At 35.2% G+C, this 24,108-nt stretch overlaps 1 protein-coding gene across 3 annotated transcripts in view; it reads left to right on the forward strand.

The window, feature by feature from the left end:
• The window catches only part of LNPK (lunapark, ER junction formation factor), an 84,133-nt gene extending 61,704 nt beyond the window's left edge, over positions 1 to 22,429 (forward strand). For 2 of the 3 annotated variants that reach the window (XM_060016546.1, XM_060016548.1), the window contains 4 exons: positions 9,623 to 9,728; positions 11,004 to 11,074; positions 11,979 to 12,149; positions 20,037 to 22,429. In XM_060016546.1, the coding sequence (XP_059872529.1) occupies positions 9,623 to 9,728; positions 11,004 to 11,074; positions 11,979 to 12,149; positions 20,037 to 20,272 (584 nt within the window). In that variant the 3' untranslated portion in view covers positions 20,273 to 22,429. Of the gene's footprint in view, positions 1 to 9,622; positions 9,729 to 11,003; positions 11,075 to 11,978; positions 12,150 to 14,138; positions 14,222 to 20,036 lie in introns of all 3 variants that reach the window. The other variant, XM_060016547.1, reaches the window with a different exon arrangement.
• The last annotated feature ends 1,679 nt before the right edge of the window (positions 22,430 to 24,108 follow it).

The following is a 24,108-nucleotide window of genomic DNA, read 5'->3' on the forward strand; positions in this document are numbered from 1 at the left end:
GATTCCACATATATACGTTAATATACAATATTTGTTTTTCTTTTTCTGACTTACTTCACTCTGTATAACAGTCTCTAGGTCCATCCACGTCTCTACAAATGACCAAATTTCGTTCCTTTTTATGGCTGATACTCCATTCTATATATGTACCACATCTTCTTTATCCCTTTGTCTGTCAGTGGGCATTTAGGTACTTCCATGACCTGGCTATTGTAAATACTGCTGCAGTGAACATTGGGGTGCATGTATCTTTTTGAGTTACGGTTTTCTCTGGGTATATGCCCAATAGTGGGATTGCTGGGTCATATGGTAATTCTATTTTTAGTTTTTTAAGGAACCTCCGTACTGTTCTCCATAGTGGCTGTATTGATTTACATTCCCACCAACAGTGCAAGAGGGTTCCCTTTTCTCCACACCCTCTCCAGCATTTGTTGTTTGTAGATTTTCTGATGATGCCCATTCTAACTGGTGTGAGGTGATACCTCATTGTAGTTTTGATTTGCATTTCTCTAATAATTAGTGATGTTGAGCAGCTTTTCATGTGCTACTTGGCCATCTGTATGTCATCTTTGGAGAAATGTCTATCTGGTCTTTTGCCCATTTTTTTATTGGGTTGTTTGTTTTTTGTAATATTGAGCTGCATGAGCTGTTTATATATTTTGAAGATTAATCCTTTGTCTGTTGATTTGTTTGCAAATATTTTCTCCCATTCTGAAGGTTGTCTTTTCATCTTGTTTTGTAGTTTCCTTTGCTTTGCAAAAACTTTTAAGTTTCATTAAGTCCCATTTGTTTATTTTTGTTTTTATTTCCATTACTCTAGGAGGTGGATCAAAAAAGATCTTGCTGTGATTTATGTCATAGAGTATTCTTCCTATGTTTTCCTGTAAGAGTTTTATAGTCTCTGGTCTTATATTTAGGTCTCTAATCCATTTTGAGTTTATTTTTGTGTATGGTGTTAAGGAGTGTTCTAATTTCATTCTTTTACATGTAGCTGTCCTGTTTTCCCAGCACCACTTATTGAAGAGATTTGTCTTTTCTCCATTGTATATTCCTGCCTTCTTTATCAAAAATAAGGTGACCATATGTGTGTGGGGTTTATCTCTGGGCTTTCTATCTTGTTCCATTGATCTGTGTTTCCGTTTTTGTGCCAGTACCATATTGTCTTGATTACTGTAGCTTTGTAGTATAGTCTGAAGTCAGGGAGTCTGATTCCTCCAGCTCCGTTTTTTTCCCTCATGACTGCTTTGGCTATTCGGGGTCTTTTGTGTCTCCGTACAAATTTTAAGATGATTTGTTCTTGTTCTGTAAAAAATGCCATTGGTAATTTGATAGGGATTGCATTGAATATGTAGATGGCTTTGAGGAGTATAGTCATTTTCACAATATTGATTCTTCCAATCCAGAAACATAGTATATCTCTCCATCTGTTGGTATCATCTTTAATTTCTTTCATCAGTGTCTTATAGTTTTCTGCATACAGGTCTTTTGTCTCCCTAGGTAGGTTTATTTCTAGGTATTTTATTCTTTTTGTTGCAGTGGTAAATGGGGGTGTTTCCTTAATTTCTCTTTCAGATTTTCCATCATTAGTATATAGGAATGCAAGAGATTTCTGTGCATTAACTTTGTATCCTGCAACTTTACCAAATTCATTGATTAGCTCTAGGAGTTTTCTGGTGGCATCTTTGAGATTCTCTAGGTATAGTATCATGTCATCTTCAAACAGTGACACTTTTACTTCTTCTTTTCCAGTTTGTATTCCTTTTATTTCTTTTTCTTCTCTGATTTCCATAGCTAGGACTTCCAAAACTATGTTGAATGATAGTGGCAAGAGTGGACATCCTTGTCTTGTTCCTGATCTTAGAGGAAATGCTTTCAGTTTTTCACCATTGAGAATGATGTTTGGTGTGGGTTTGTCGTATACGGCCTTTATTATGTTGAGGTAAGTTCCCTCTGTGCCCACTTTCTGGAGAGTTTTTATCATAAATGGGTGTTGAATTTTGTCAAAAGCTTTTTCTGCATCTATTGCAATGATCATATGATTTTTCTTCAATTTGTTAATATGGTGTATCACATTGATTGATTTGCATATATTGAAGAATCCTTGCATTCCTTGGGTAAACCCCAGTTGATCATGGTGTATGATCCTTTTAATGTGCTATTGGATTCTGTTTGCTAGTATTTTGTTTGAGGATTTTTGCATCTATGCTCATCGTTGATATTGGCCTGTAGTTTTCTATCCTTGTGACATCTTTGTCTGGTTTTGGTATCAGGGTGATGGTGGCCTCATAGAATGAGTTTGGGAGTGTTCCTTCCTCTGAAAATTTTTGGAAGAGTTTGAGAAGAATCGGTGTTAGCTCTTCTCTAAATGTTTGATAGAATTCACCTGTGAAGCCATCTGGTCCTGGACTTTTGTTTGTTGGAAGATTTTATATCACAGTTTCAATTTCATTACTTGTGATTGGTCTGTTCATATTTTCTATTTCTTCCTGGTTCAGTCTTGGAAGGTTATACCTTTTTAAGAATTTGTCAGTTTCTTCCAAGTTGTCCATTTTATTGGCACAGAATTGCTTATAGTAGTCTCTTAGGATGCTTTGTATTTCTGCAGTGTCTGTTGTAACTTCTCCTTTTTCATTTCTAATTTTATTGATTTGAGTCCTCTCCCTCTTTTGCTTGATGAGTCTGGCTAATGGTTTATCAGTTTTGTTTATCTTCTCAAAGAACGAGCTTTTAGTTTTATTGATCTTTGCTGTTGTTTTCTTTGCTTCTATATCATTTATTTCTGCTCTGATCTTTATGATTTCTTTCCTTGTAGTAACTGTGGGTTTTGTTTGTTCTTCTTACTCTAGTTACTTTAGTTGTAAGGTTAGATTGTTTATTTGAGATTTTTCTTGTTTCTTGAGGGAGCATTGTATTGCTATAACCTTCCCTCTTAGAACTGCTTTTGCTGCATGCCATAGGTTTTGGATCATCGTGTTTTCATTGTCATTTGTCTCTAGGTATTTTTTGATTTTCTTTTTGATTTCTTCAGTGATCTCTTGGTTATTTAGTAACGTATTGTGTAGCCTCCATGTGTCTGTGTTTTTTATGTTTTTTCCCCTTTAATTGATTTCTAATCTCATAGCATTGTGGTCAGAAAAGATGCTTGATATAATTCCAATTTTCTTAAATTTACCAAGGCTTGATTTGTGACCCAAGATGTGATCTATCCTGGAGAATGTTCCATGTGCATTTGAGAAGAAAGTGTAATCTGCTGTTTTTGGATGGAATGTCCTATAAATATCAATTAAATCTATCTGGTCTATTATGTCATTTAAAGCTTGTGTTTCCTTATTAATTTTCTGTCTGGATGATCTTTCCTTTGGTGTAAATAAGGTGTTAAAGTCCCCCACTATTATTGTGTTATTGTCGATTTCCTCTTTTAGAGCTGTTAGCATTTGCCTTATATATTGAGGTGCTCCTATATTGGGTGCATATACATTTATAATTGTTATATCTTCTTCTTGGATTGATCCCTTTCATAGTGTCCTTCCTTGTCTCTTGTAACATTCTTTACTTAAAGTCTATTTTATCTGATATGAGTATTGCTACTACAGCTTTCTTTTGATTTCCATTTGCATTGAATATCTTTTTCCATCTCCTCGCTTTCAGTCTGTTTGTGTCCCTAGGTCTGAAGTGGGTCTCTTGTAGACAGTATATATATGGGTCTTGTTTTTGTGTCCCTTCAGCAAGCCTGTGTCTTTTGGTTGGAGCATTTGATCCATTCACATTTAAGGTAATTATTGATATGTATGTTCCTATTACCATTTTCTTAATTGTTTTGGGTTTGTTTTTGTAGGTCCTTTTCTTCTCTTGTGTTTCCCACTTAGGCGAATTCCTCTGGCATTTGTTTTAGCTCTGGTTTGGTGGTGCTGAACTCTCTTAGCTTTTGCTTGTCTGTAAAGTTTTTGATTTCTCAGTTGAATCTGAATGAGATCCTTGCCTGATAGAATAATCTTTGTTGTAGGTTCTTCCCTTTAATCACTTTAAATACATCATGCCACTGCCTTCTGGCTTGTAAGGTTTCTGCTGAGAAATCAGCTGTTAACCTTATGGGAGTTCCCTTGTATGTTATTTGTCATTTTTGCCTTGTTGCTTTTAATAATTTTTCTTTGTCTTTAACTTTTGCCAATTTGATTACTATGTGTCTTGGTGTATGTCTTCCTTGGGTTTATCCTGTATGGGATTCTCTGCACTTCCTGGACTTGGGTGGCTATTTCCTTTCCCATGTTAGGGAAGTTTTCGACTATAATCTCTTCAGATATTTTCTTGGGTCCTTTCTCTCTCTCTTCTCCTTCTGGAACCCCTATCATGCAAATGTTGTTGCATTTAATGTTGTCCCAGTGGTCTCTTAGGCTGTCTTCATTTCTTTTCATTCTTTTTTCTTTATTCTGTTCTGTAGCAGTGAATTCCACCATTCTGTCTTCCAGGTCACTTATCTGTTCTTCTGCCTCAGTTATTCTGCTATTGATTCCTTCTAGTGTATTTTTCATTTCAGTTATTGTATTGTTCATCTCTGTTTGCTTGTTCTTTAATTATTCTAGGTCTTTGTTAAACATTTCTTTCATCTTCTGAGTCTTTGCCTCCATTCTTTTTCCGAGGTCCTGGATCATCTTCGCTATCATTATTCTGAATTCTTTTTCTGGATGGTTGCCTATCTCCACTTTATTTAATTGTTTTTCTGGGGTTTTATTTTGTTCCTTCATCTGGTACATAGTCCTCTGCCTTTTCATTTTGTCTTTCTGTGAATTTGGTTTTTGTTCCACAGGCTGCAGGACTGTAGTTCTTCTTGCTTCTTCTGTCTGTCCTGTGGTCTGGTATTATTTCTTAATAATAAATTAAAATTTTATAGGTTAAAGTACCTGGGCTTGGTGTTTTCTTTGTGGAAGGTTTTTTTTTGCAACTAAAAATTCAGTTTTTTAAAGGGAAAACTGCAGACTAATATCCCTCATGAACATGGATGCAAAAATTCTTAACAAAATTTTAACAAATTAAATAGTTATCTAATTGTTGTTGAGTGAGTTGTGGTAGTTTGGTAGTCTTTCGAGGAATTTATTTCATCTAACTTACAGAATTTATTGGCATAAAGTTATTCATAATATACCCTTCTTATTCTTTTAATATCTTTACTATCTCGATTTATGTCATTTGTCTCATTTTTTTTTTATAAATTTATTTATTTATTTATTCATTTATTTAGTTTTGGCTGCATTGGGTCTTCGTTGCTATGCACGAGCTTTCTCTAGTTGCAGCAAGTGGGGGCTGCTCTTCGTTGCAGTGTGCAGGCTCCTCACTGCAGTGGCTTTCTTGTTGTGTAGCATGGGCTTTTAGGTGCCTGGGCTTCGGTAGTTGTGGCGCATGGGCTCAGTAGTTTTGGCTCGCGTGCTCTAGACCGCAGGCTCCATAGTTGGGACTCACGAGCTTAGTTGCTTCTTGGCATGTGGGATCTTCCTGGTTCAGGACTCGAACCTGTGGCCCCTGCATTGTCAGATGGATTCTTAACCACTGCGCCACCAGGGAAGTCTGTCTCATTCTTAACGTTAGTATTTTGTATCTTCCTTTTTTTTTTCCCTGATTAGTCTGGCTAGACGTTTATCAATGCAATTGGTCTTCTGAAAGAGCTAGCTTTTCTCTATTATTTTTGTATTTCCTCTTTTATTAATTCCCTCTCTGATCTTTATTATTTCCTTTATTCTGTTTACTTCAGGTTTCATTTGCTGTTTCCTTTGTGGTTCTTAAGGTGGAAGCTGTATTCATGGATTTTAGGCCTATCCTGTTTTGTAGGTGTTTAGTGGTATAGTGTTTAGTGTTATAAATTTTCCTCTAAGTATTGCTTTAGGTGCATGTCATAAATTTGACATGTTTTTTTGTTTGTTTTCATTTAGTTAAAAATGCTTTCTAATTTATTTTTTGATTTTTCTTTAAAGCCTGGATTTTTTATATGTCTATTATTTAGTCTCCAAAAATTTGGATATTTTCATGATGTCTTTTTGTTGCTGATTTCTAATTTAATTCTGTTGTTATCAGAAAACATACTTTGAATTACTGAATCTTCTTAAATGTATTGAGACTTGTTTTATACCTCATACTATCATTTGTCTTGGTGTATGTTTTATGTTCACTTGAAAGGAATATATATTCTGTTCCTGTTGGGTAGAATGGCTATAAATGTCAATTAGGTCAAGTTGGTAGTAGATAGTACTCTATGTCATCAATGATTTTCTGTCTGTTTGTTCTGTCAATTATTGAGAGAATGCTGTTGAAATCTCTGACTATAATTGTGTCTTTGTTTCTTTTTGTAGTTCTGTTAGTTTTTGAAACTCTGTTATGATGCACATATATGTTTAGGATTATTATGTCTTCTTGATGAATTGACTCCTTGTCATTATGAAATTACCCTTTTTATCCCTGATTATATTCTTTGCTCCCGAATCTACTCTGATTGCTATTAATACAAGTGCTCCAGGTTTCTTTTGATTAGTGTTAGTGTATTTATATATTTTTCCTGTCATTTACTTTTAACCTGTTTGTGTCCTTATATTTAAAATGGGGTTTTTGTAAGCGGCATCTATTGGGTCTTGGTTTTTTATCCATTCTGACAATATTTGCCTTATAGTGAGGATGTTCAGGCCACATAAATTTAATGTAATGATTAGTATGTTTAGGTTTGAGTTTAAATCTTTTATTGTGCTATTTTTTTTCCTATTTGTCCCATCTGTTCTGCTACCTTTCTCCTGTCTTCTGCCTTCTTGTGGGTTGAGTGTCTTTTATGATTCCATTTAATTCTTTTTGTTGCCTAATCAGCTATAGTGCTTTTTTGTTTTTGTTATTTTAGCAGGTATTTTAGAGTTTGCAGTATGTATCTTTAATTTGTCATAGTTCATCTCAAGTAATATGATACCAGTTCTCACATAGTTTACGAATCAAGCTACAGTGTACTTATGTTTCTCTCCTTCTGGCCTTTGTGCTATTGTTGTCATACGTTTTGCTTATATATGTATTATAAACCCCAGAAGAAATTACAGATATCCCCCGCATTTTGAAAGTTCACTTTACACCACTTTGCTTTTATGAAAGACCTACATTAGTACCTGTTTTCACTAACTGAAAGAAATCGGAAGAGGGTTTTCGCTTTTACGAAAAAAGGTGGAAAGCAAAAATAGCGTTTAGCGTTTGTTTTGCAGTGAGCTGTTATAGAGGCAGCGCACATCCTGAGCAGCAAGAGTGGCACCGCCAAGCTACTTCCCTGGGAACTACACTCAGCATCTCAGCATCAAGCCGCCATAGCTTTGAACTTTGTCTGTGAACATCTGTGTTTTATCTCAATTTATTTTGTGCATCCATTAGCAAGATGTATCCTAAGGTAATTGCTTCTTCACTTTATGCCATTTTGGCTTACAAAAGCTTTCATGGGAAATTTTGGACAGGAAGGGAAATCATGTATTACTTTTTCTTTAAGCCACTGATTATTTTTTAAAGTGATTTAAATAATAAATTTTATGTATTTACCCACATGGTAACCATTTCAGGTACTCCTCTTTCTTTTGTGTAGATCCAGCTTTCTGTCTGATGTCATTTTTCTTCTGCCTGAAGGATTTCTTCTAACATTTCTTGTAGTACAGTTCTGCTAGTGATGAATTCTTTCAGTTTTGTATGTCCAAAAAAAGCCTTCATTTTTAAAAGATGTTTTCATTAATACAGAGTTCTAATTTGATAGTTTTTCTTTCAGAACTTTAAAGATACTGTTTCACTGTCTTCTGGCTTGCTTATATTCTGATGAGAAATCTGTCATTCTTATCTCTGTTTCTCTGTATATAATGTATCTTTTTCTGACTGCTTTTTTTTTTTTTCGGTACGCGGGCCTCTCACTGTTGTGGCCTCTCCCGTTGCGGAGCACAGGCTCCAGACACACAGGCCCAGCGGCCATGGCTCACGGGCCCAGCCGCTCTGCGGCATGTGGGATCTTCCTGGACCAGGGCACGAACCCACGTCCCCTGCATTGGCAGGTGGACTCTCAACCACTGTGCCACAGCTGACTGCTTTTAAGATTTTTCCTCTATCACTGGTTTTAAGCAGTTTGAGTATGCTGTGACTTGGCACAATATTATTTATATTTCTTGTGCTTAGGGCTTGTTGATATTCTTGGGTCTGTGTGTTTGTTTACAGTTTTCGTCCAATTTGGAAAAGTTCTGTGCATTATTTCTTCTAATATATTTTTCTTTCCCTCTCTCTCCTCTTCTGAACTTCAGTTATATGTATACTAGGTGCTTGAAGTTGTTCCATGGCTCACTGATGATTTGTTCAGTTAAAAATCTTTTTAGACTTTGTGTTTCATTTTGTATGGTTTCTGTTGCTCTGTCTTGAAGTTTACTAATTTTTTCTTGTAATGTCCAGCTATTCATTTCGTCTGTGGATTTTTAAATCAAGATATTATAGATTTCACCTGTAGAGATTCAATTTGGATCTTTTAAATTTTTTTCATGTCTCTACTTAACATATTAAGTCTTTCCTCTGGATTCTCAAGCATATGGAATATAGTCATAATAAGTGTTTTAGTATATTTGTCTATTAATGGTGTCATCTTTGTCATTTCTGGGTCACTTTTGATTGATTTTTCTCATATGGGTTGTATTTTCCTGCTAATTTGCATGTCTAATAATTTTTTATCTGATGTCAGACATTGTAGATCTAACCTTATTGGGTACAGGATGTTTTCATATTCCTATACAAAGCTCCTCTGAATACTTACCCGATGACCTGTGAGTTATGAAGTTTTCCACCCTGGCTAGTGGGAACATGTGATATTTTTGATCCCATGTGAGCACTGGTAGCTTTAGTATTTTGGGGCAGTTATTTCTCTGTCCTCAGGTAGTCTTCCTCATAGGCATCCTGGGCAGATCTTTGGTGTTCTTGCTCTGTGCATTCTCTCCTCTCTGGTACTCTTTCCAGTGAACTCAACCTTTCTTGGCCTCCCCAGAGTTCCAGCTTTATCTCCTCAACTCAAGGAGACTGATGAACTTCACCTGGATTTACCCTGCCTGAGTTGCTACCTGGAAACTCTCTCCAGGCAACAGGTTGGGGGCAGTTGGCTGTTGGGAGTTGGCAGTGGGCTCATCTTATTTGCTTTTTGTCTTTCAGGGATCTTTATCTTACATTGCCTGATATCCAGTGTCTTTAAGACCATTGCATCATATATTTTACACAGTATTTTAGTTGTTTTAGGTGGGAAGATTAAATCTGACCCTGGTTATTCTATTGTGGTACAAAGTGGACGTCCCCTAGTTTATTATTACATAAACTTTTAAGAGTCTGAGCATTTTAAAAATTAATTTGTACAGAACTCAACATAGCTTTATTCCTTAATAGATTATGTTCCTGGTTCTAGTATAGCACATGTATAAATATATTTTTTGTAGTGCAGTATTTTCAATGAAAATTTGAACACAGAGGTTAATAACAATATTATTTTTGTTTTGTTAAAAATCATTTAAAAGTTCGAACAAGCATAGGTAGTTTTTGGCAACTGAATTAAAGTTTAAATGTATTTTATACATATAAGTTATATATATATTTATTTATTTACTAGGTCTTCATCCTCCTGGTCCACCTTTAGCAAGACCTATTCTGCCCCGAGAACGAGGTGCTCTGGATAGAATTGTTGAATATTTAGTTGGTGATGGTCCACAGAACAGGTAATGTTTACTAGGGTGGTAGAAAAATGAAAATGAAGAAAAGCTTATTGGTTAGGGTATGTGTGTGTGCACATGCACTAGATGTTCTACAACTTTGTGGTTCTTGTTTCCTGATTTTAGAACGTAATGGAGTATTTTATAGCCCTGCAAAAGAGTACATATTCAATTATTTTTCAGTAGTAGCTTAAAGTATCTAGATAAAAAATTTAAAAATGTATTATATATAACAGAAAAAATATTGTAATTGCTATGTTATAACCATACTATAAGGTAATTTTTAGAGAAATTGAATCATTTCATTGACTCTTTCGAACTTGAAGAGCATGTAAATAGTGAAAAGTTGGTAGGTTGTAAGAAATGGAGTTTTACAAATGTGAGTACTGGACTTGATGGTGATAATTTTAATAACAGTGAGGATAATTTCATGTATTTAGCACTTACAGTTCCAAAATGCTTTTCCAGGTATTATCTTAATTAATCCTTATAATAACTCTAGGATTATAAGTATGATGTGAGCACAGCAATTGTCACAGTATAGACTTTTAAGTAATTCTTAGGATATTCTTAGAGTAGATATTTGACAAGGTTATTGGTTAATATTATTGTTTTAATAAAGGGACTAGAATTTAATGTTAATGTAAAAAATTATATGTTATTCAAAACAGATAGAATGTTGTTTGATAGGGCCAAGTATTTGTTAAGTACATATGCAGAGAACAGAGAGATTACATAAGTAGAAAATGCAGAAGATGTTTAAGTGTAACTGGGATAGATAGAGGCATCATGATGTATAGAAATTAACCTTTGGACTGGACTAAACAAGATTAAATTAATTTCTTTACTACAAGACATCTCAGAGGTTTTAATAATACTCACTGTGAATCTCTAAGAGGTTTCATCTTTTCCAGTCTTAATCTGACCACAGATTTGGGGTCTGTCATCCCCAGGAATATATGTTAGAAAACATTAAAATTTAAGTGTTCTATTATCAAATATGTTTCTGCTTACTTAGTAAGAATATTTTCATTTGAGTGTTTCTTAGTTTATTTTTAATTTGATGTATAAATTATATTTTAAAATAGTTGAAATTTTTACTGTAAGCATGTTTAAAGAGTATTGTTTATTGTTTTATAAGTAATATCTAATCTACTATGACATGTTTAGCGATATTAAATGCTATGTACTGTGTACTTCAGCTGTGATGGCTAAAGTAGCCTCTTCCATGGGTTTTATCTGCATTTGTAACTTTTCTATTCATTTTTCCTTTTGATGTAGGTATGCCCTTATATGTCAGCAGTGTTTTTCTCACAATGGCATGGCTTTGAAAGAAGAATTTGAATACATTGGTAAGAATTATTTGGCAGTTAGATTTAAATGTTTTAAATATTTCATTCTATGCCAATTCCCATGTAATGCCATTTTATTTTAGGTACTACTCTTTATATGTTGTTCAGGCATATTGTAGAACACAGAGCAAAGTAGGAAAGACAACTCAGGTTTTTTTCTTCGTACAGTATACAGTTGTTATTATTATTATTTTTTTTTGCCATGCTGTACGGCATGTGAGATCTTAGTTCCCCGACCAGGGATCGAACCCACTTCCCCTGCATTGGAAGCACGGAGTCTTAACTACTGGACCGTCAGGGAAGTCCCTAGGCCAGTTCTTAAACTTCACTGTGCATCAGAATCACATGAAGAGCTTTTAAAAATTGTGATGCCCAGGTCCCACCTACAGATAATCTGCTTTAATTGATCTGGGGTGGGGTCCAGGAATCAGCATTTTTTAAAGCTCCTCAGAATATTTTTATGTGCAGCTACTAGTACTTAAAAATATTGAACTAAATTAATTATGCTTCTCAAATATGACATACTACATTTTTTGGGTCAAGTGAGCAAAATTCTGGATTTTAAGATACCTAATGATTCCGGTGACTAGAAATGTAACTTCTGTAACACATTTAGATCATTATAATATTGTTTTGCTATTAGTTAACCTGCTATGTAATTTATTATCTTTTCTGCTTTAAATTGATATTATAATTTTAATAATTAGAAAGTATGCTTTAAAATAAACTTTGGTTAGAACACCTGCCATAATATTATTAAAACCACGAGTAATTTCACAAGGGCTAAGTAACTTTGGAAGGTTTCTTTGACTGCTTGTAAAAGTAATCTTGAGAGTTACTTGATTAGTCCTTAAAATTTCTTTGGTTTTATGATTTTTGTTTTGTTTTTTTAAATTCTCTGCAGCTTTTCGTTGTGCCTACTGTTTTTTCTTGAATCCTGCAAGAAAAACCAGACCCCAGGCTCCAAGACTTCCAGAGTTTAGTTTTGAGAAGGGGCAGACTTTGGAAGGCTCAAGCACAGTTGGTTCCTTGCCCTCAGGAAGTGTGATTTCATCAGAGAACCAGATCAGTGAAGGTATGAATATGTTAATTAAAAAGTTTTGTCTCTTAATAATGTTTTAGACAAGAATGGATCAGATTTTGCAGCATGTGTATATCAGCTGTTGTTCTGATACTATGGCCTCCTGTGCAACTGGTATGATGTGTTTCAGTTTTTTTTGGTTTTTTTGCTTTTTTTTGCGGTATGCGGGCCTCTCACTGTTGTGGCCTCTCCCATTGCGGAACACAGGCTCCAGACGTGCAGGTTCAGCGGCCATGGCTCACGGGCCCAGCCGCTCCGCCGCATCTTCCCGGACCGGGGCATGAACCCATGTCCCCTGCATCGGCAGGCGGACTCTCAACCACTGCGCCACCAGGGAAGCCCCTGATGTGTTTCAGTTTAAAATACAGGTTATATTGTGTTAAGCAGCATCTAGAAATAGCTAGGTAAATATTATTTATGGAGTTACCTCTTTTAATAACTGTTGGGACATTTAACTAGTAATGTTTTCATGGAATTATTTTTCAATTTACTTAAATGAAGCAGATTATGAGAATTATGAAACTACTACTCATAAGGGTAAATTTCTTACAAGCTTTGTAATTAACATTGATAAAAATAGGTTTGTGCCTACTATTTCAATGAATAGAAGTTACTCGAAAGCCAGAAACTTTGGGGTTGGAAAGTCAGCCTTACATTCTTTGGAAGACTATGTTGATAGGACTGGTGTTTCTTTGAAACAAACAATTTATTGAGGTCCACAAGATTTAACACTGATGATGAATGCCTTTGTTGTGAAACAACCTTATTTTACCGTTTTTTTTTTTTTTTTTTTTGCGGTACGCGGGCCTCTCTCTGTTGTGGCCTCTCCCGTTGCGGAGCAACAGGCTCCGGACGCGCAGGCTCAGCGGCCATGGCTCACGGGCGCAGCCGCTCCGCGGCATGTGGGATCTTCCCAGACCGGGGCACGAACCCGTGTTCCCTGCATCGGCAGGTGGACTCTCAACACTGCGCCACCAGGGAAGCCCAAAACAACCTTATTTTAGAGAAACTGAAGTTATCAAGATTCATTGAGTTTTAGAACTTATCTTTTAATTCTGTTTTAGGAATTCTTGAGGAAATTTCATGAAAAAATGGAAAAGATGAGATGGAAAATCTGACTATTAATGGCCAGCTATTTCTTGTTATTAATATTGAGTGAGGAGCTGCTTGTTAAGCAGCTCTGAATTATGAAGATTGCTAAAATTATGACAAAGGCCCTGATATTTTGGTGCTTTACCTGGTACAGAAAAAAAAATGCATATGGGAAGTTTAGTTCACATAGTTTAAGTAGTAGTCAGTATGCATCTTTTTAACTTCTTGAAATTATCAGTTATATATATTTGATTTCTTTATAAAAATCACTGAGTAGTAGAAAAAGTGCTTGAACTGAGAATAATATATGAGGCAGTGAATTTTCGCATATCTAAAGTTTAGTATGAAACTTTGAGTATCTTTTTTTTTTTTTTTTTACCTTCGAAGAATGGACCTAAAATATGTGTGTTGACTTGGGCTTGGCTTTTGGCTTACTAACAAATATCAAAATGAATTTGAATACAGATAGCCATGACAAGAGGCCTGTGTACTTCCAACACTGAATCAGTGCATTCGTCTTCTCCAAGTCTGCAACATTGACTCCAAACACAATATCAGATTTTTTCTTTTGCTTAAGTCATGCTCTGAGCTGCATGCTGTCACATGCAAATCATCTGCTTTGCCATTGCAAGCCTCTTGGAACTGAAAATTAAAGAATTCCGTACTGAAGATGCCCAGAGGAAAAATTGGAGTACTTTCCATGAGTAACCTTGCTTATGAAAGCTAAAGTGAATATTTGAAAGCCAGTAGTTGGGACAAAAGAAAAGAAAAAACAGCCAACAAAATAGATATCTTGATAATGAGTCCCATACTTTATATCTTCTGCTAAGGTCAAGATGCACATTTAGCAAAACAACACCCAGCTATACCTTTCCTTCTCATCTAATCTAGGAGGAGCAATACCCCAGATGTCTAATTTTCTGTCAGAAATCTCCGGAATGAAGTCTAACTGGCTCAGAGTCAACCCTAATAAGGTAACGTTAATAGGTGAAGACACTGAGGCAGGGTCTGATAGTTCCACAGTGCTAGAAACTGAAGAGATTCCATTTGGTTAAGATAGTCTGTAGAGTAGTAACTTCTTCATTCTCCTGTTTGGATTCATCAAAATGGCTATTATGAGCACCTTTTTACTTCTTTGGCTTTCCAGAAGTCTGAAAATTTTTTCGAAGACTCCTGTCTCAACACTGTTGATATACAGTTATCAATTCCAAGCTGGATTCTATTAGTAAACGACAGGAAGTATTTCTGATGAACGGATGAAGCTGCATTCATTTGAACGCTGGTAGCATACCTTTATGATTAAATTGAACTATGAAGTAAGGAGCATATCATCTCAATCAGCTACTCTCTCTGCTGACAGCCAATGTGATTAAGGGCTTAGATTGCTGATTTCTACTTTTGACGTAGAAACTTGAGGTCTGAAAGAAAAACTTTCCTGTTTTAATATTTATATATTTTTAAAGTATTGAAATAGCTCCTTGAAATTGCATTACTGAATTTACAGATGGAACCAAAAGGTAACTTTCTTCCATCTGAATTTTTTTTCAAAAAATATTCCACAACCATTTATATAAATCTAGAGTTAATAGAAGAAACCTTTTTTTTTTTCAATTTATGATGCAAGACTTTGAAATTAAGTTTTATCTTGATCCTGCTACTGGAAGATTTTGCGTTTAGGATGAGGCACAAGGCTTTTGAAATATTTGGACCACTCTTTAGAACAACATATGAAACCTCGGAAAGTTTTCATCAAAGAAGGAGACCTAGAAGAAATTCCTCCCATTAATTGCTCATTTGAATTCCTAGTATTTTTTCTAGAACTGTGTATACAGATGCTTTGGTAATAGACTACTAGAGAAAGCAAGATATTAGGATTGTCATTTTATCTAAAAGCATACTAGATGTGGTATGCGAAACTAATGAACTCGTTTTTGGTTCCTCGGTTTCTTTTACTGTGAAATGAATAGTACAGTAATATTTGAGTCTCAGCTAAGCCATGTTAAAGTGGGTTTATCAGTTTTGTTTTTTTCAAAAGTGTATTTTCCAAAATAACTGATACATAGCATTCTTTTTGTTAGATATGGTAATAATTAGAGTACAAGGTTTCTACACTGTTAGTATTTTATTAAAGTGATTTGAAGTTAGCATGTTTGAAAAATGTTAATATCGTTTTCATTGTTCAGTTATATTTGGCTGGATCTTATGTAATTATTTTAGTAGAACATAGCTTTTGTTCAACCTGAAATAACTTGCTAATAATAAAACTCATGGCATCTAATCAGTACTATCAAAAATAGTGATTAAAATTTATATAAGGTGAAATTTATCTTGATAATCTGATTTCTACTCTTCCTTTCTTTTAAGCAATATACTGTTACCATTAGGTTATGTTGAACTAGGGAAAATTCTGTTTTTAGTATTGCCTATTATGATGCTCTAGGAAATTGAACTATTTGATAATATAAATTTTATTGAATTCTGTGTATTTATCAGATCAAAAAAACTTATACCTTTATTTATATTTAGCTATGTATAGCTTACTCAAGATGTAAACTTGCCTGTAGTATGGTTTTGCATGTTTGTTTTAGACATATAGATCTTTTAGCCTTTTGATTCCTTTTTCTAAAACACCTTCACCTAATAGTTTTACATTATTACTTAATAATGACATTCTAAAGTCTCATCTAATGGATTTGTTCACCAATGGTAAATAATTACACAACATTCTGTGTGTTAAAGATAAGCTGTTTTTTCATAGGTGGTTATCATTTATTTGAATTTTGTTCGTTGAACCATTGAGTTTAGTTTTGGGATGAAATTCATGTCTTTGATCCTTAAATATAAGTTGGCCATTTTTCTTAAGGCAGAAAAATCTTGCAAAAACTGTTTGTTTAAAATCTGTGAGTTCAAAGACAAATTGGCCATCTTAATTTAACCAATTTCCTTTGAGTAAGTTTTATAGTCTTATGCATATAGTAGGTACTGATGTGTTAGCAAGGCAAAAAAAATTTTTAAGTTATTGTAAAGAGGAATAAGAAGTAAGAATCTAAATCACTAAAATATGAGGGGTTTTGGAAGGCATAATCTAAATAGAATCATGTATTTTGCTGTGGAAGTTATGTGTTTCTTTTGGAGACATATGAAATTGTTTTGCTAGACCATTCTTTAATTTTCTTAGAAAGTTATTCTTTTAAGAGCTAGAATAAAAACCTAAAGGTAAGGTGATCTTCTTAGATGTTTTTGCATTTGTGTGGTTTACAGGTGAGGCAGTGGTATTCACTGTACAGTTACACTCAGTTTTACGAGTTTGAGCTCTGTCTAGCTGAACTGAAGCTTTGCCCAGACAAGTGGAAGCCAGTTGTTACAATTTTGTGGAAAAAGCTTCTCTCTCAAGGATATTGGGGTGGGAGTTGGGCAGGGGTAGGAGTCAGGTAAGGAGCAAATCCCTTGGGTAATTTTTGTTTTATCACATTGTGATCTGTTGTTTTCTTGGCATTACAGATATCAAAGGTGATTTTTAAAATTTTCTTACAGATTGAATTAGGTCATTCATATAACTTGCATCAATTTTAGTCTTAACTGGTGCTACACAGGGAGAGAGTAGGCCTGTTTTATTAGTGTGAACATAAAAGCTGGTTTCTCTTTTGGTATTTTATGCCCAAATATTGACATATACTATAATGTATTTTATACCACCAAGCTATTTTAAACTTCACAGAAAAAATTCACTGTTTTTATTAGAATAGGCAAATTATACCCCCCCACACAGAAATAAAGTAAGTACTTTTGGAATATATTTAATAAACTTGTTATAAAGCTCTGTGGTTTAGTTATTAAACTGATATGTAATTAATTCTCTGTTAATCTTGCACACCTAGTTTACTTCAAGCTTATTGGGATGACCTCTCACAAAATGGCATTGGCATCCAGACACTGAATATCTATGTCATTTAGACTAGCTGATAGCTGCATTACAGATACTATGACACATACCAAATTTTTGTAGTGTGAACTGCTATTAAAATTACTTTTCTAAAAACTAACCTGGGGGAAGAAAAGTAGTCATTACTAGGCTTTTGATTGTTCTCCAGCCCTACTCATCATTTCACCGGTTTTTAGTCCTCTATATATTTTTTGAAATACAGTGCAGTATTGATGAGCAAGTTTTGTATATAATGCTATTTTCTAATTATGACAGCACATGGTATTTCTTAGAATTCACCTCTATAGACATTAAAAAGTTAAGTATTATAGTTCTTCTCTTTGTATTAACTACTTCTTTAAGATCCCAGAATTTTTAAATTAAATCGGATTTGACTGGGGATGTATCTGTTTCTGAAAATAGTTACATCACAGAGCTTTAATACGATAAATCATGAACTTTGATACCTCTCCTGTTTTTTGTTTTGTTTTGTTTTTTGTGGTACGCGGGCCTCTCACTGCTGTGGCCTCTCCCGCTACGGAGCACAGGCTCCGGACGCGCAGGCTCAGCGGCCATGGCTCACGGGCCCAGCCTCTCTGCGGCATGTGGGATCCTCCCGGACCGGGGCACGAACCTGTGTCCCCTGCCTCGGCAGGCGGACTCTCAACCACTGCGCCACCAGGGAAGCCCATCCTCTCCTGTTTTAAGTTTAGTACTGAGGCAATCTGTCAAAAGAATATGACAAACTATGTGGGCCTATGTTCACTTAAGCATGTTTATTGATGAGTCCTGAACTTTGAGCTTTTTGTTTTTTCATTTCATGTGACTTTATTGGAGGGCTTACTAAATTATAACCACTTGTAAAGTTCTTGGCAAGTAAGTATTGCTCTATGGCCAGAGAGTTGTGGAAAACCATGACTCTTAAAATTCTACTCTGGATAAATATGTGAAAGTAGAATTACAAATGGTTAGTGACTCCTGAAATTTTCCACTGAAGAGCTTGCTTGCCCTTATAGCAGAAATGATCTGTACATGTCCATAGAGTTTCATTTCACTTTCTGCTTTTTCTTTGAGCGCTGGAACATTCAAGTAACACAACTCAAATGACCTACTGCTTTTCTGCTTTGGATTTTTGTAAGATTCCAAGTGGTGCAGCAGTGCCGTTTTAAGTTTCTTTTAAGATAAAACTAGCGTTTTTGTGACATGTGAACATTCCTCACTACTTTTTGTGAGCATGTGAAATTTTCATACAGTAAAACCTCATTAACTTGGATGTCCCTAACTATGCAAATTTGGCCTTTTGTTCTATATATAAAAAGAGAGAGGGCTTCCCTGGTGGCGCAGTGGTTGAGAGTCCGCCTGCCGATGCAGGGGACACGGGTTCGTGCCCCAGTCTGGGAGGATCCCACATGCCGTGGAGTGGCTGGGCCTGTGAGCCATGGCCTCTGAGCCTGCGCATCCGGAGCCTGTGCTCCGCAACGGGAGAGGCCACAACAGTGAGAGGCCCGCGTACTGCAAAAAAAAAAGAGAAAGAGATTGTAATTAATTCTGTAAACGCATCTAAGATTATCTGTTTTAAATATAATTTAAAAAATATTTTTCGACTCTTGGCATAGAGTTTGTGATATATAGATAATTTGTATTTATTAAAACTGATATGATAAAACCATGAATTTGTAAGACCTCCATGTCAATGTGTGTGCGTATAGCACATAATTTCTTTGCAAAACTATTAATTTTATTTAGCAAAATTCTGGCCTGTACTGTGTAAGGAACAAAACTAGAACTTTTTACTAGTGTAGACTGACCTTTCCTCCAGATTTTTTGAATCAGTAACATTTGTAGTTTATTGCAAGGGATCTTCTGTGATGGTGTGAAAATCGGCTTATTTGCTTAGCCAATGTAGTTTAACCATATTTCTCCTAACAATAGTATTAGTTGCTGTTTATTACACAAACGCAACAAAGAAACACCTCAAAGTTAGGTTTTTATCTTTGATTTGGAAATTGGGTGGCTCGAAGCTTTCTGCTCCTGTCATTCCCTTTCCTATCCCTTTCTATAAACTTTGAAGAATTAAAGTTGTTATTATTGTTATTATGAAATTATTTTTAAGAGATTTGAATTTAATGAAACTCAAAAGAGAGTTTGAAGGGAGTAAGTTTTCAGGTAGGAACCAAGACCTTACTTGCCCTCCGCTGTGGAGACAGGGGCAAAAGACCCTTCCCTTTCTCTCCCTAGCATTCAAGGTGTGTAGCATATTCTGACCCAGAGGTTTAAATCCTGAGGACTTGTCTTGCAGAGGGATGAGGGAAGATTTGTCATGCCTTTGGAAAAGGTGGATCCAGACCTCCCCAGTCATGGGTAATAGAGATGTAAATCAGTGTGGGAAATCACACCAGATACACACACACAAAGGTACACATTTACACATTGGTCACAGCGTTGCCTGGACGCAAGGGAGACCAGTTCCTTCTGGAAACATAATCTGGGAGTTAATACATTTGCTTTTTTTGCTGGGATGTTGTCTTATAGCACATAATTCTGTTGGGACTTTGATATATTTGGACATTCAACTTTCAAATCCATCTTGAAGTTCTTAAATATTATGAAAGTTCATATATATCATGAACTATGGGTCTTTAGGTAAAAGTATGTTTATGGGTTTGTTTCCCCCGAATTTTTTTTTTCCTTCATTCATACCAATTCATATATGGTATGCTGTAGGGAGTTAAGTGCATATTTTTTAAGATTTTAAGGTTAATGTTAGACCATTCTACTGTTTCTTAGTCCATGTTTGCATGTGCTTATCTTATTTAGTAGTTTTAACATTTGGGTATACCTAAAGCCTTGACTCTTTATCTTTTCAGAATCTTTAGAAGAACAAGACGTTCTAGATAACAGTACAGAGCAGACAGATGACAAAATATCGGATACAGAGCAGACAGACCCAGTGATTGAACAAGCATCTGACACAGAGAAACCGGAGGGGAAGCAAGAAGAGACCGAGAATGAGGAAACCTCAATGAATAAAGCCAAATCAACAGTTCCCAGAGCTGATGCTATTCCTAATCCTGAACTAAGTGGAGAATCTTCGACAATGTAGTAAATGCTTCCACGTGCCTTCAACTGGATATTTGTAGTCTTGTTGATGTCAGTTATTGCTTTCTTAGGTGGTGCTTTCTTTTTATTTTCCCCCTCTAAAGACATGCTTGATGTCATCTGAATTTCAGATTGCCTAGCTATTTCAATATGTCAAAGTTATGTCTACTGGCTATTAAAATTAAAAACAAGTGATATCAGTAAAGTAAAATCCTTTTTAATGTATAAAACCCACACTGTTTAGACAGGTTTTAGGTATTTTTTTCCATTCTAAATGTAAACAAATATGATAGCAGTTTTGTTTTTTATTTGTGACCTGTAAATACTATCCATTTTGACATAGGAAGAACTTTGGTTAGGAATAAGTTCTAATAGCGTTTGTTTTAAGGAATGAAACTCAATTAAGATTTTTAATACTACATCATTAAAATGGATAGAATTTTAACTCTTGAGATATTTTCCAGGGGGTAAAATGTCTATTTAGGCATTTATATTAAGAGCTATGAAAGTTATTACAGTAACAATATAGGCATTGGTATGAATTCCCAGTAAGAATGCAGTCGAACAGTCAAGTGCAGTGTTACTTTTGATGTCTCTTTTTTTGCACCTGGGCCAGAGGTACCTGATATTTATAATTAGCTTATGTTTACATATTAACATATAGGAACTATCTCTGCACTTAACTGTACTTGAATTTTGAGCATTATTTATATTTGTAAAATAATGATGATATTATAAGTGAATTTTGTGCTCTATTGTGTATTTTGTTAAGGAAAATAAAGATGATGTGTCAGCAATTTTTTTGTTAAATACCTAGACTTCTTCAGACAGTATCTTCGTGGCTGACATGGCTACCTGAAAAGTCTTAGGAGGAAAAGCTCACAATTCAATAAATCAATAGATTCTGTTAAGAGCAAATTATGATCTTTTTATTCAGACTTGTTGCCTTTCAAATTCAGAGAAATAGTGACATTTAGAGGTTCTAATCAGAGGTTAGATTTTTCTGATTCATGAAATCCTTAGGCCATTTGTAGTTTTTAATTTTGAGAGACATAGTTTTGTGAGAATAGGCAGTTAATTATAGTAGTTCATTGGATTTAATATGTGTATTAAGGATTAACTGGGAAATTGTTTTGACCCAGAATAGTGATACTTGTACTTTAAGTACAGTGTTGTTATTTTTTCTCTCTTGCTTTTATCCCTCTTCTCTATTATTAAAAAAAATTGAAATCAAGTTATGCCAAAGGGAGGAATATATAGGGGTGGTGTATATGGCAAGTATTTCTAAGTTGTACACAGTTTATTAAAAATTTAATAAAATACCATTTGTTATCATTTAAAAATTCATCTTTATGATTTAATATCTTATATCTGATAGGTATTTTTAAGGAACCTAAATCTGTTAATAGTCTGAGGCATCATGGTATAGTGACCAGAGTTTTCAAGATTACAGGACTGGGCTTAAATTCCAGCTCTTCAGTCTTGGGCAAGTCAGCTGATCTCTCTGAGACTGTTTTTTCATCTGTAAAATTGGAAGAATAATACCTACTTTTTCAGGTATGGGGACAATTAAAAATAATTTATGCCGTGTGCCTAGCTCACTGCCTGATAATTAATAGATATTAAGTAAATGGTAGCATTTTATACTATTGATATCCTTGTGAAATATGGAAGGGCTATAAATTCTTCCTCTTGCAGATAAGGAAATGAAAAAACAATATGCACATATAATTCAGCTGTTCAAAATCAAGCCTAAGTTTTCTGCATCAGCTTTTCTTTATCATATACATGTGTATAAATGCATAGGTTAAGGAAATAGGAACCTGAAACTGTGGAATATAATACTACAGAATATAGACAGTCTCTTTTTTTTTTTTGTTTTGATGAAGCCCATCAGATTTTTTGTGCGTTATTGGCCCATAACACTTTAGTAACACCTTGCTGAATCTACTTGTTATAAAACATTCAAATTCTGATGTACATTACTAGAAAATGAGGAATACCTCAGAGAAATATAATTTAATGATAGAATTAAGCAGATATTATGAGAAGTATCTATGGAAGAAGGTTAAAAGGTAAATTAATGCAACAGGTAACATACTGTAATCATATAGTACCCTTTAAAATAGAAAAATTTATCCTGACATTCTAATAAACAGCTAATGGTTGAAAGAGTGGTAAAATGTCCTATTTCTGATTATTAAGACTAGTATAAATGAGGAAAAGCAAACTAATAAGTGCCATTAGTTAGGGTGATCTTAACTTCCCTACTTACTAATGCTCAACAGGTCATCATCTAACTTTTTCTCTCTATACCCTCAGCATAATCTCCAGTCATGACCTGGCTTCTCTCTCCTTGGCTCTTCTACCATTATGCTGCAGTCTCAGGGCCTCTTTCAGTTCTCTGACCAAGCTAAACCCTTTCCCATCTTAGGTCTCAGCTTAAATGTTCTTTCTTCAGAGAGATGCCCTCCTAAGCTCCGCCTAAAGCTGGCCTCTGCCTTTTACTCTGTCATGTTACTTTATTATCATAATGTGTAAGTATTTTATCTGTTTACTAGTTCACTGTATCTCTTCAAGACTTAGAGTCTGTGTGTGCAAGGCTCTTGTCTTATTTACCTCTGTTTCTCCAGGGCCTAGCACAATGTTTGACACATTTATTATGTGAATGAGTAACTTTGTTGCTAAATCCAGTGAAAACTCTCAGTCCTTAACTTATTCCACTGCTTGGCAGTATTGACGCCGTTGAGTACTTCCTTTAGTTTGAAACACTTTTTTTCTTTTGGCTTTTGACTTCTCACACTATTGTTCTTATTCCTCTGGCCCCTTTCTCTCAGTGTCCTTTGCAGGCTTCTCTTCCCCTGCCCATCCTTTAAATGTTGGTGTTTCATACTTTTTACCTTGTCAGCATTTCTTCACTCTATGTCTTCTCTCTTTAGAGGTTCTGGTCAACCCCAATGGATTTTTAATTACCATCTGTCTCTCTCATTCTCAGATCTTCACCCTTGATCTGTTTCCTTCACTTTAGAGTGATATATTCACCTGCCTGTTGAAATGTCTTTCTCAATCAATTTATTAAAAAACAAACACTTCAAACTTTCTGTGTTTCTCATCTCATCAAATAGTGCCACTATTCAAGCCAGAAACTAGAATCTGTTCACTCATTCCTTTACCCTTTTTCCTGTACCTTAACTGTCAGTTTCTGTATCTGAAACATCTTTCAGTTATATTCTCATTTCTCCATCCCATTAACATTACTTAATGATAGTAAACATTTGCATTCTAACTATGTGCCAGTCAACATGCCAACTGTTGTATGAGTATTATTTTTATTTGTTCTTTGGCAAGAATCCTGTGAGGATTTTTTCCTCTGGATTATAGATGAGAAAACAGGTGTAGGGAGTAAGCAGCTTGGTAAGTGGAAAATCTGGGGTTTGAATGCAGGCAAATGACTTCAGAAGTCTTACTTCTTATTACTGTTGTACTGCCTTCTAATTCAAGCCTCCTTCGTCTCAAAACTGTCACTTAACTGGTTTTCTCGTCTCCAGTCTTGCCCACAGCTATCTATTCTGTGCACTGTAGCCTGAAAGAGTTTTCACAATTGGAAAACAAATCATGTCATACCATTGCTTAAACCCTTTAATTATTCCTCATTGTTCTTGGAATGGTGTCCAAACTTACCATATGGCCCACAAAGCCTGTGTAATTTTGCTCCTAGTTAACTCTGGCATTTCTCACCACAGCTACTGCCACTGTTCCTCTCCCCTTGTTCCCCCATGCTTTTAATGTAGCTATACCGTTTTCTGTGGTTTGCACATGCAGTGTTTTTTTCTCTAATCC

This window comes from Delphinus delphis, chromosome 7 (assembly GCF_949987515.2).
Source record: "Delphinus delphis chromosome 7, mDelDel1.2, whole genome shotgun sequence".
NCBI lineage: Eukaryota > Metazoa > Chordata > Mammalia > Artiodactyla > Delphinidae > Delphinus > Delphinus delphis.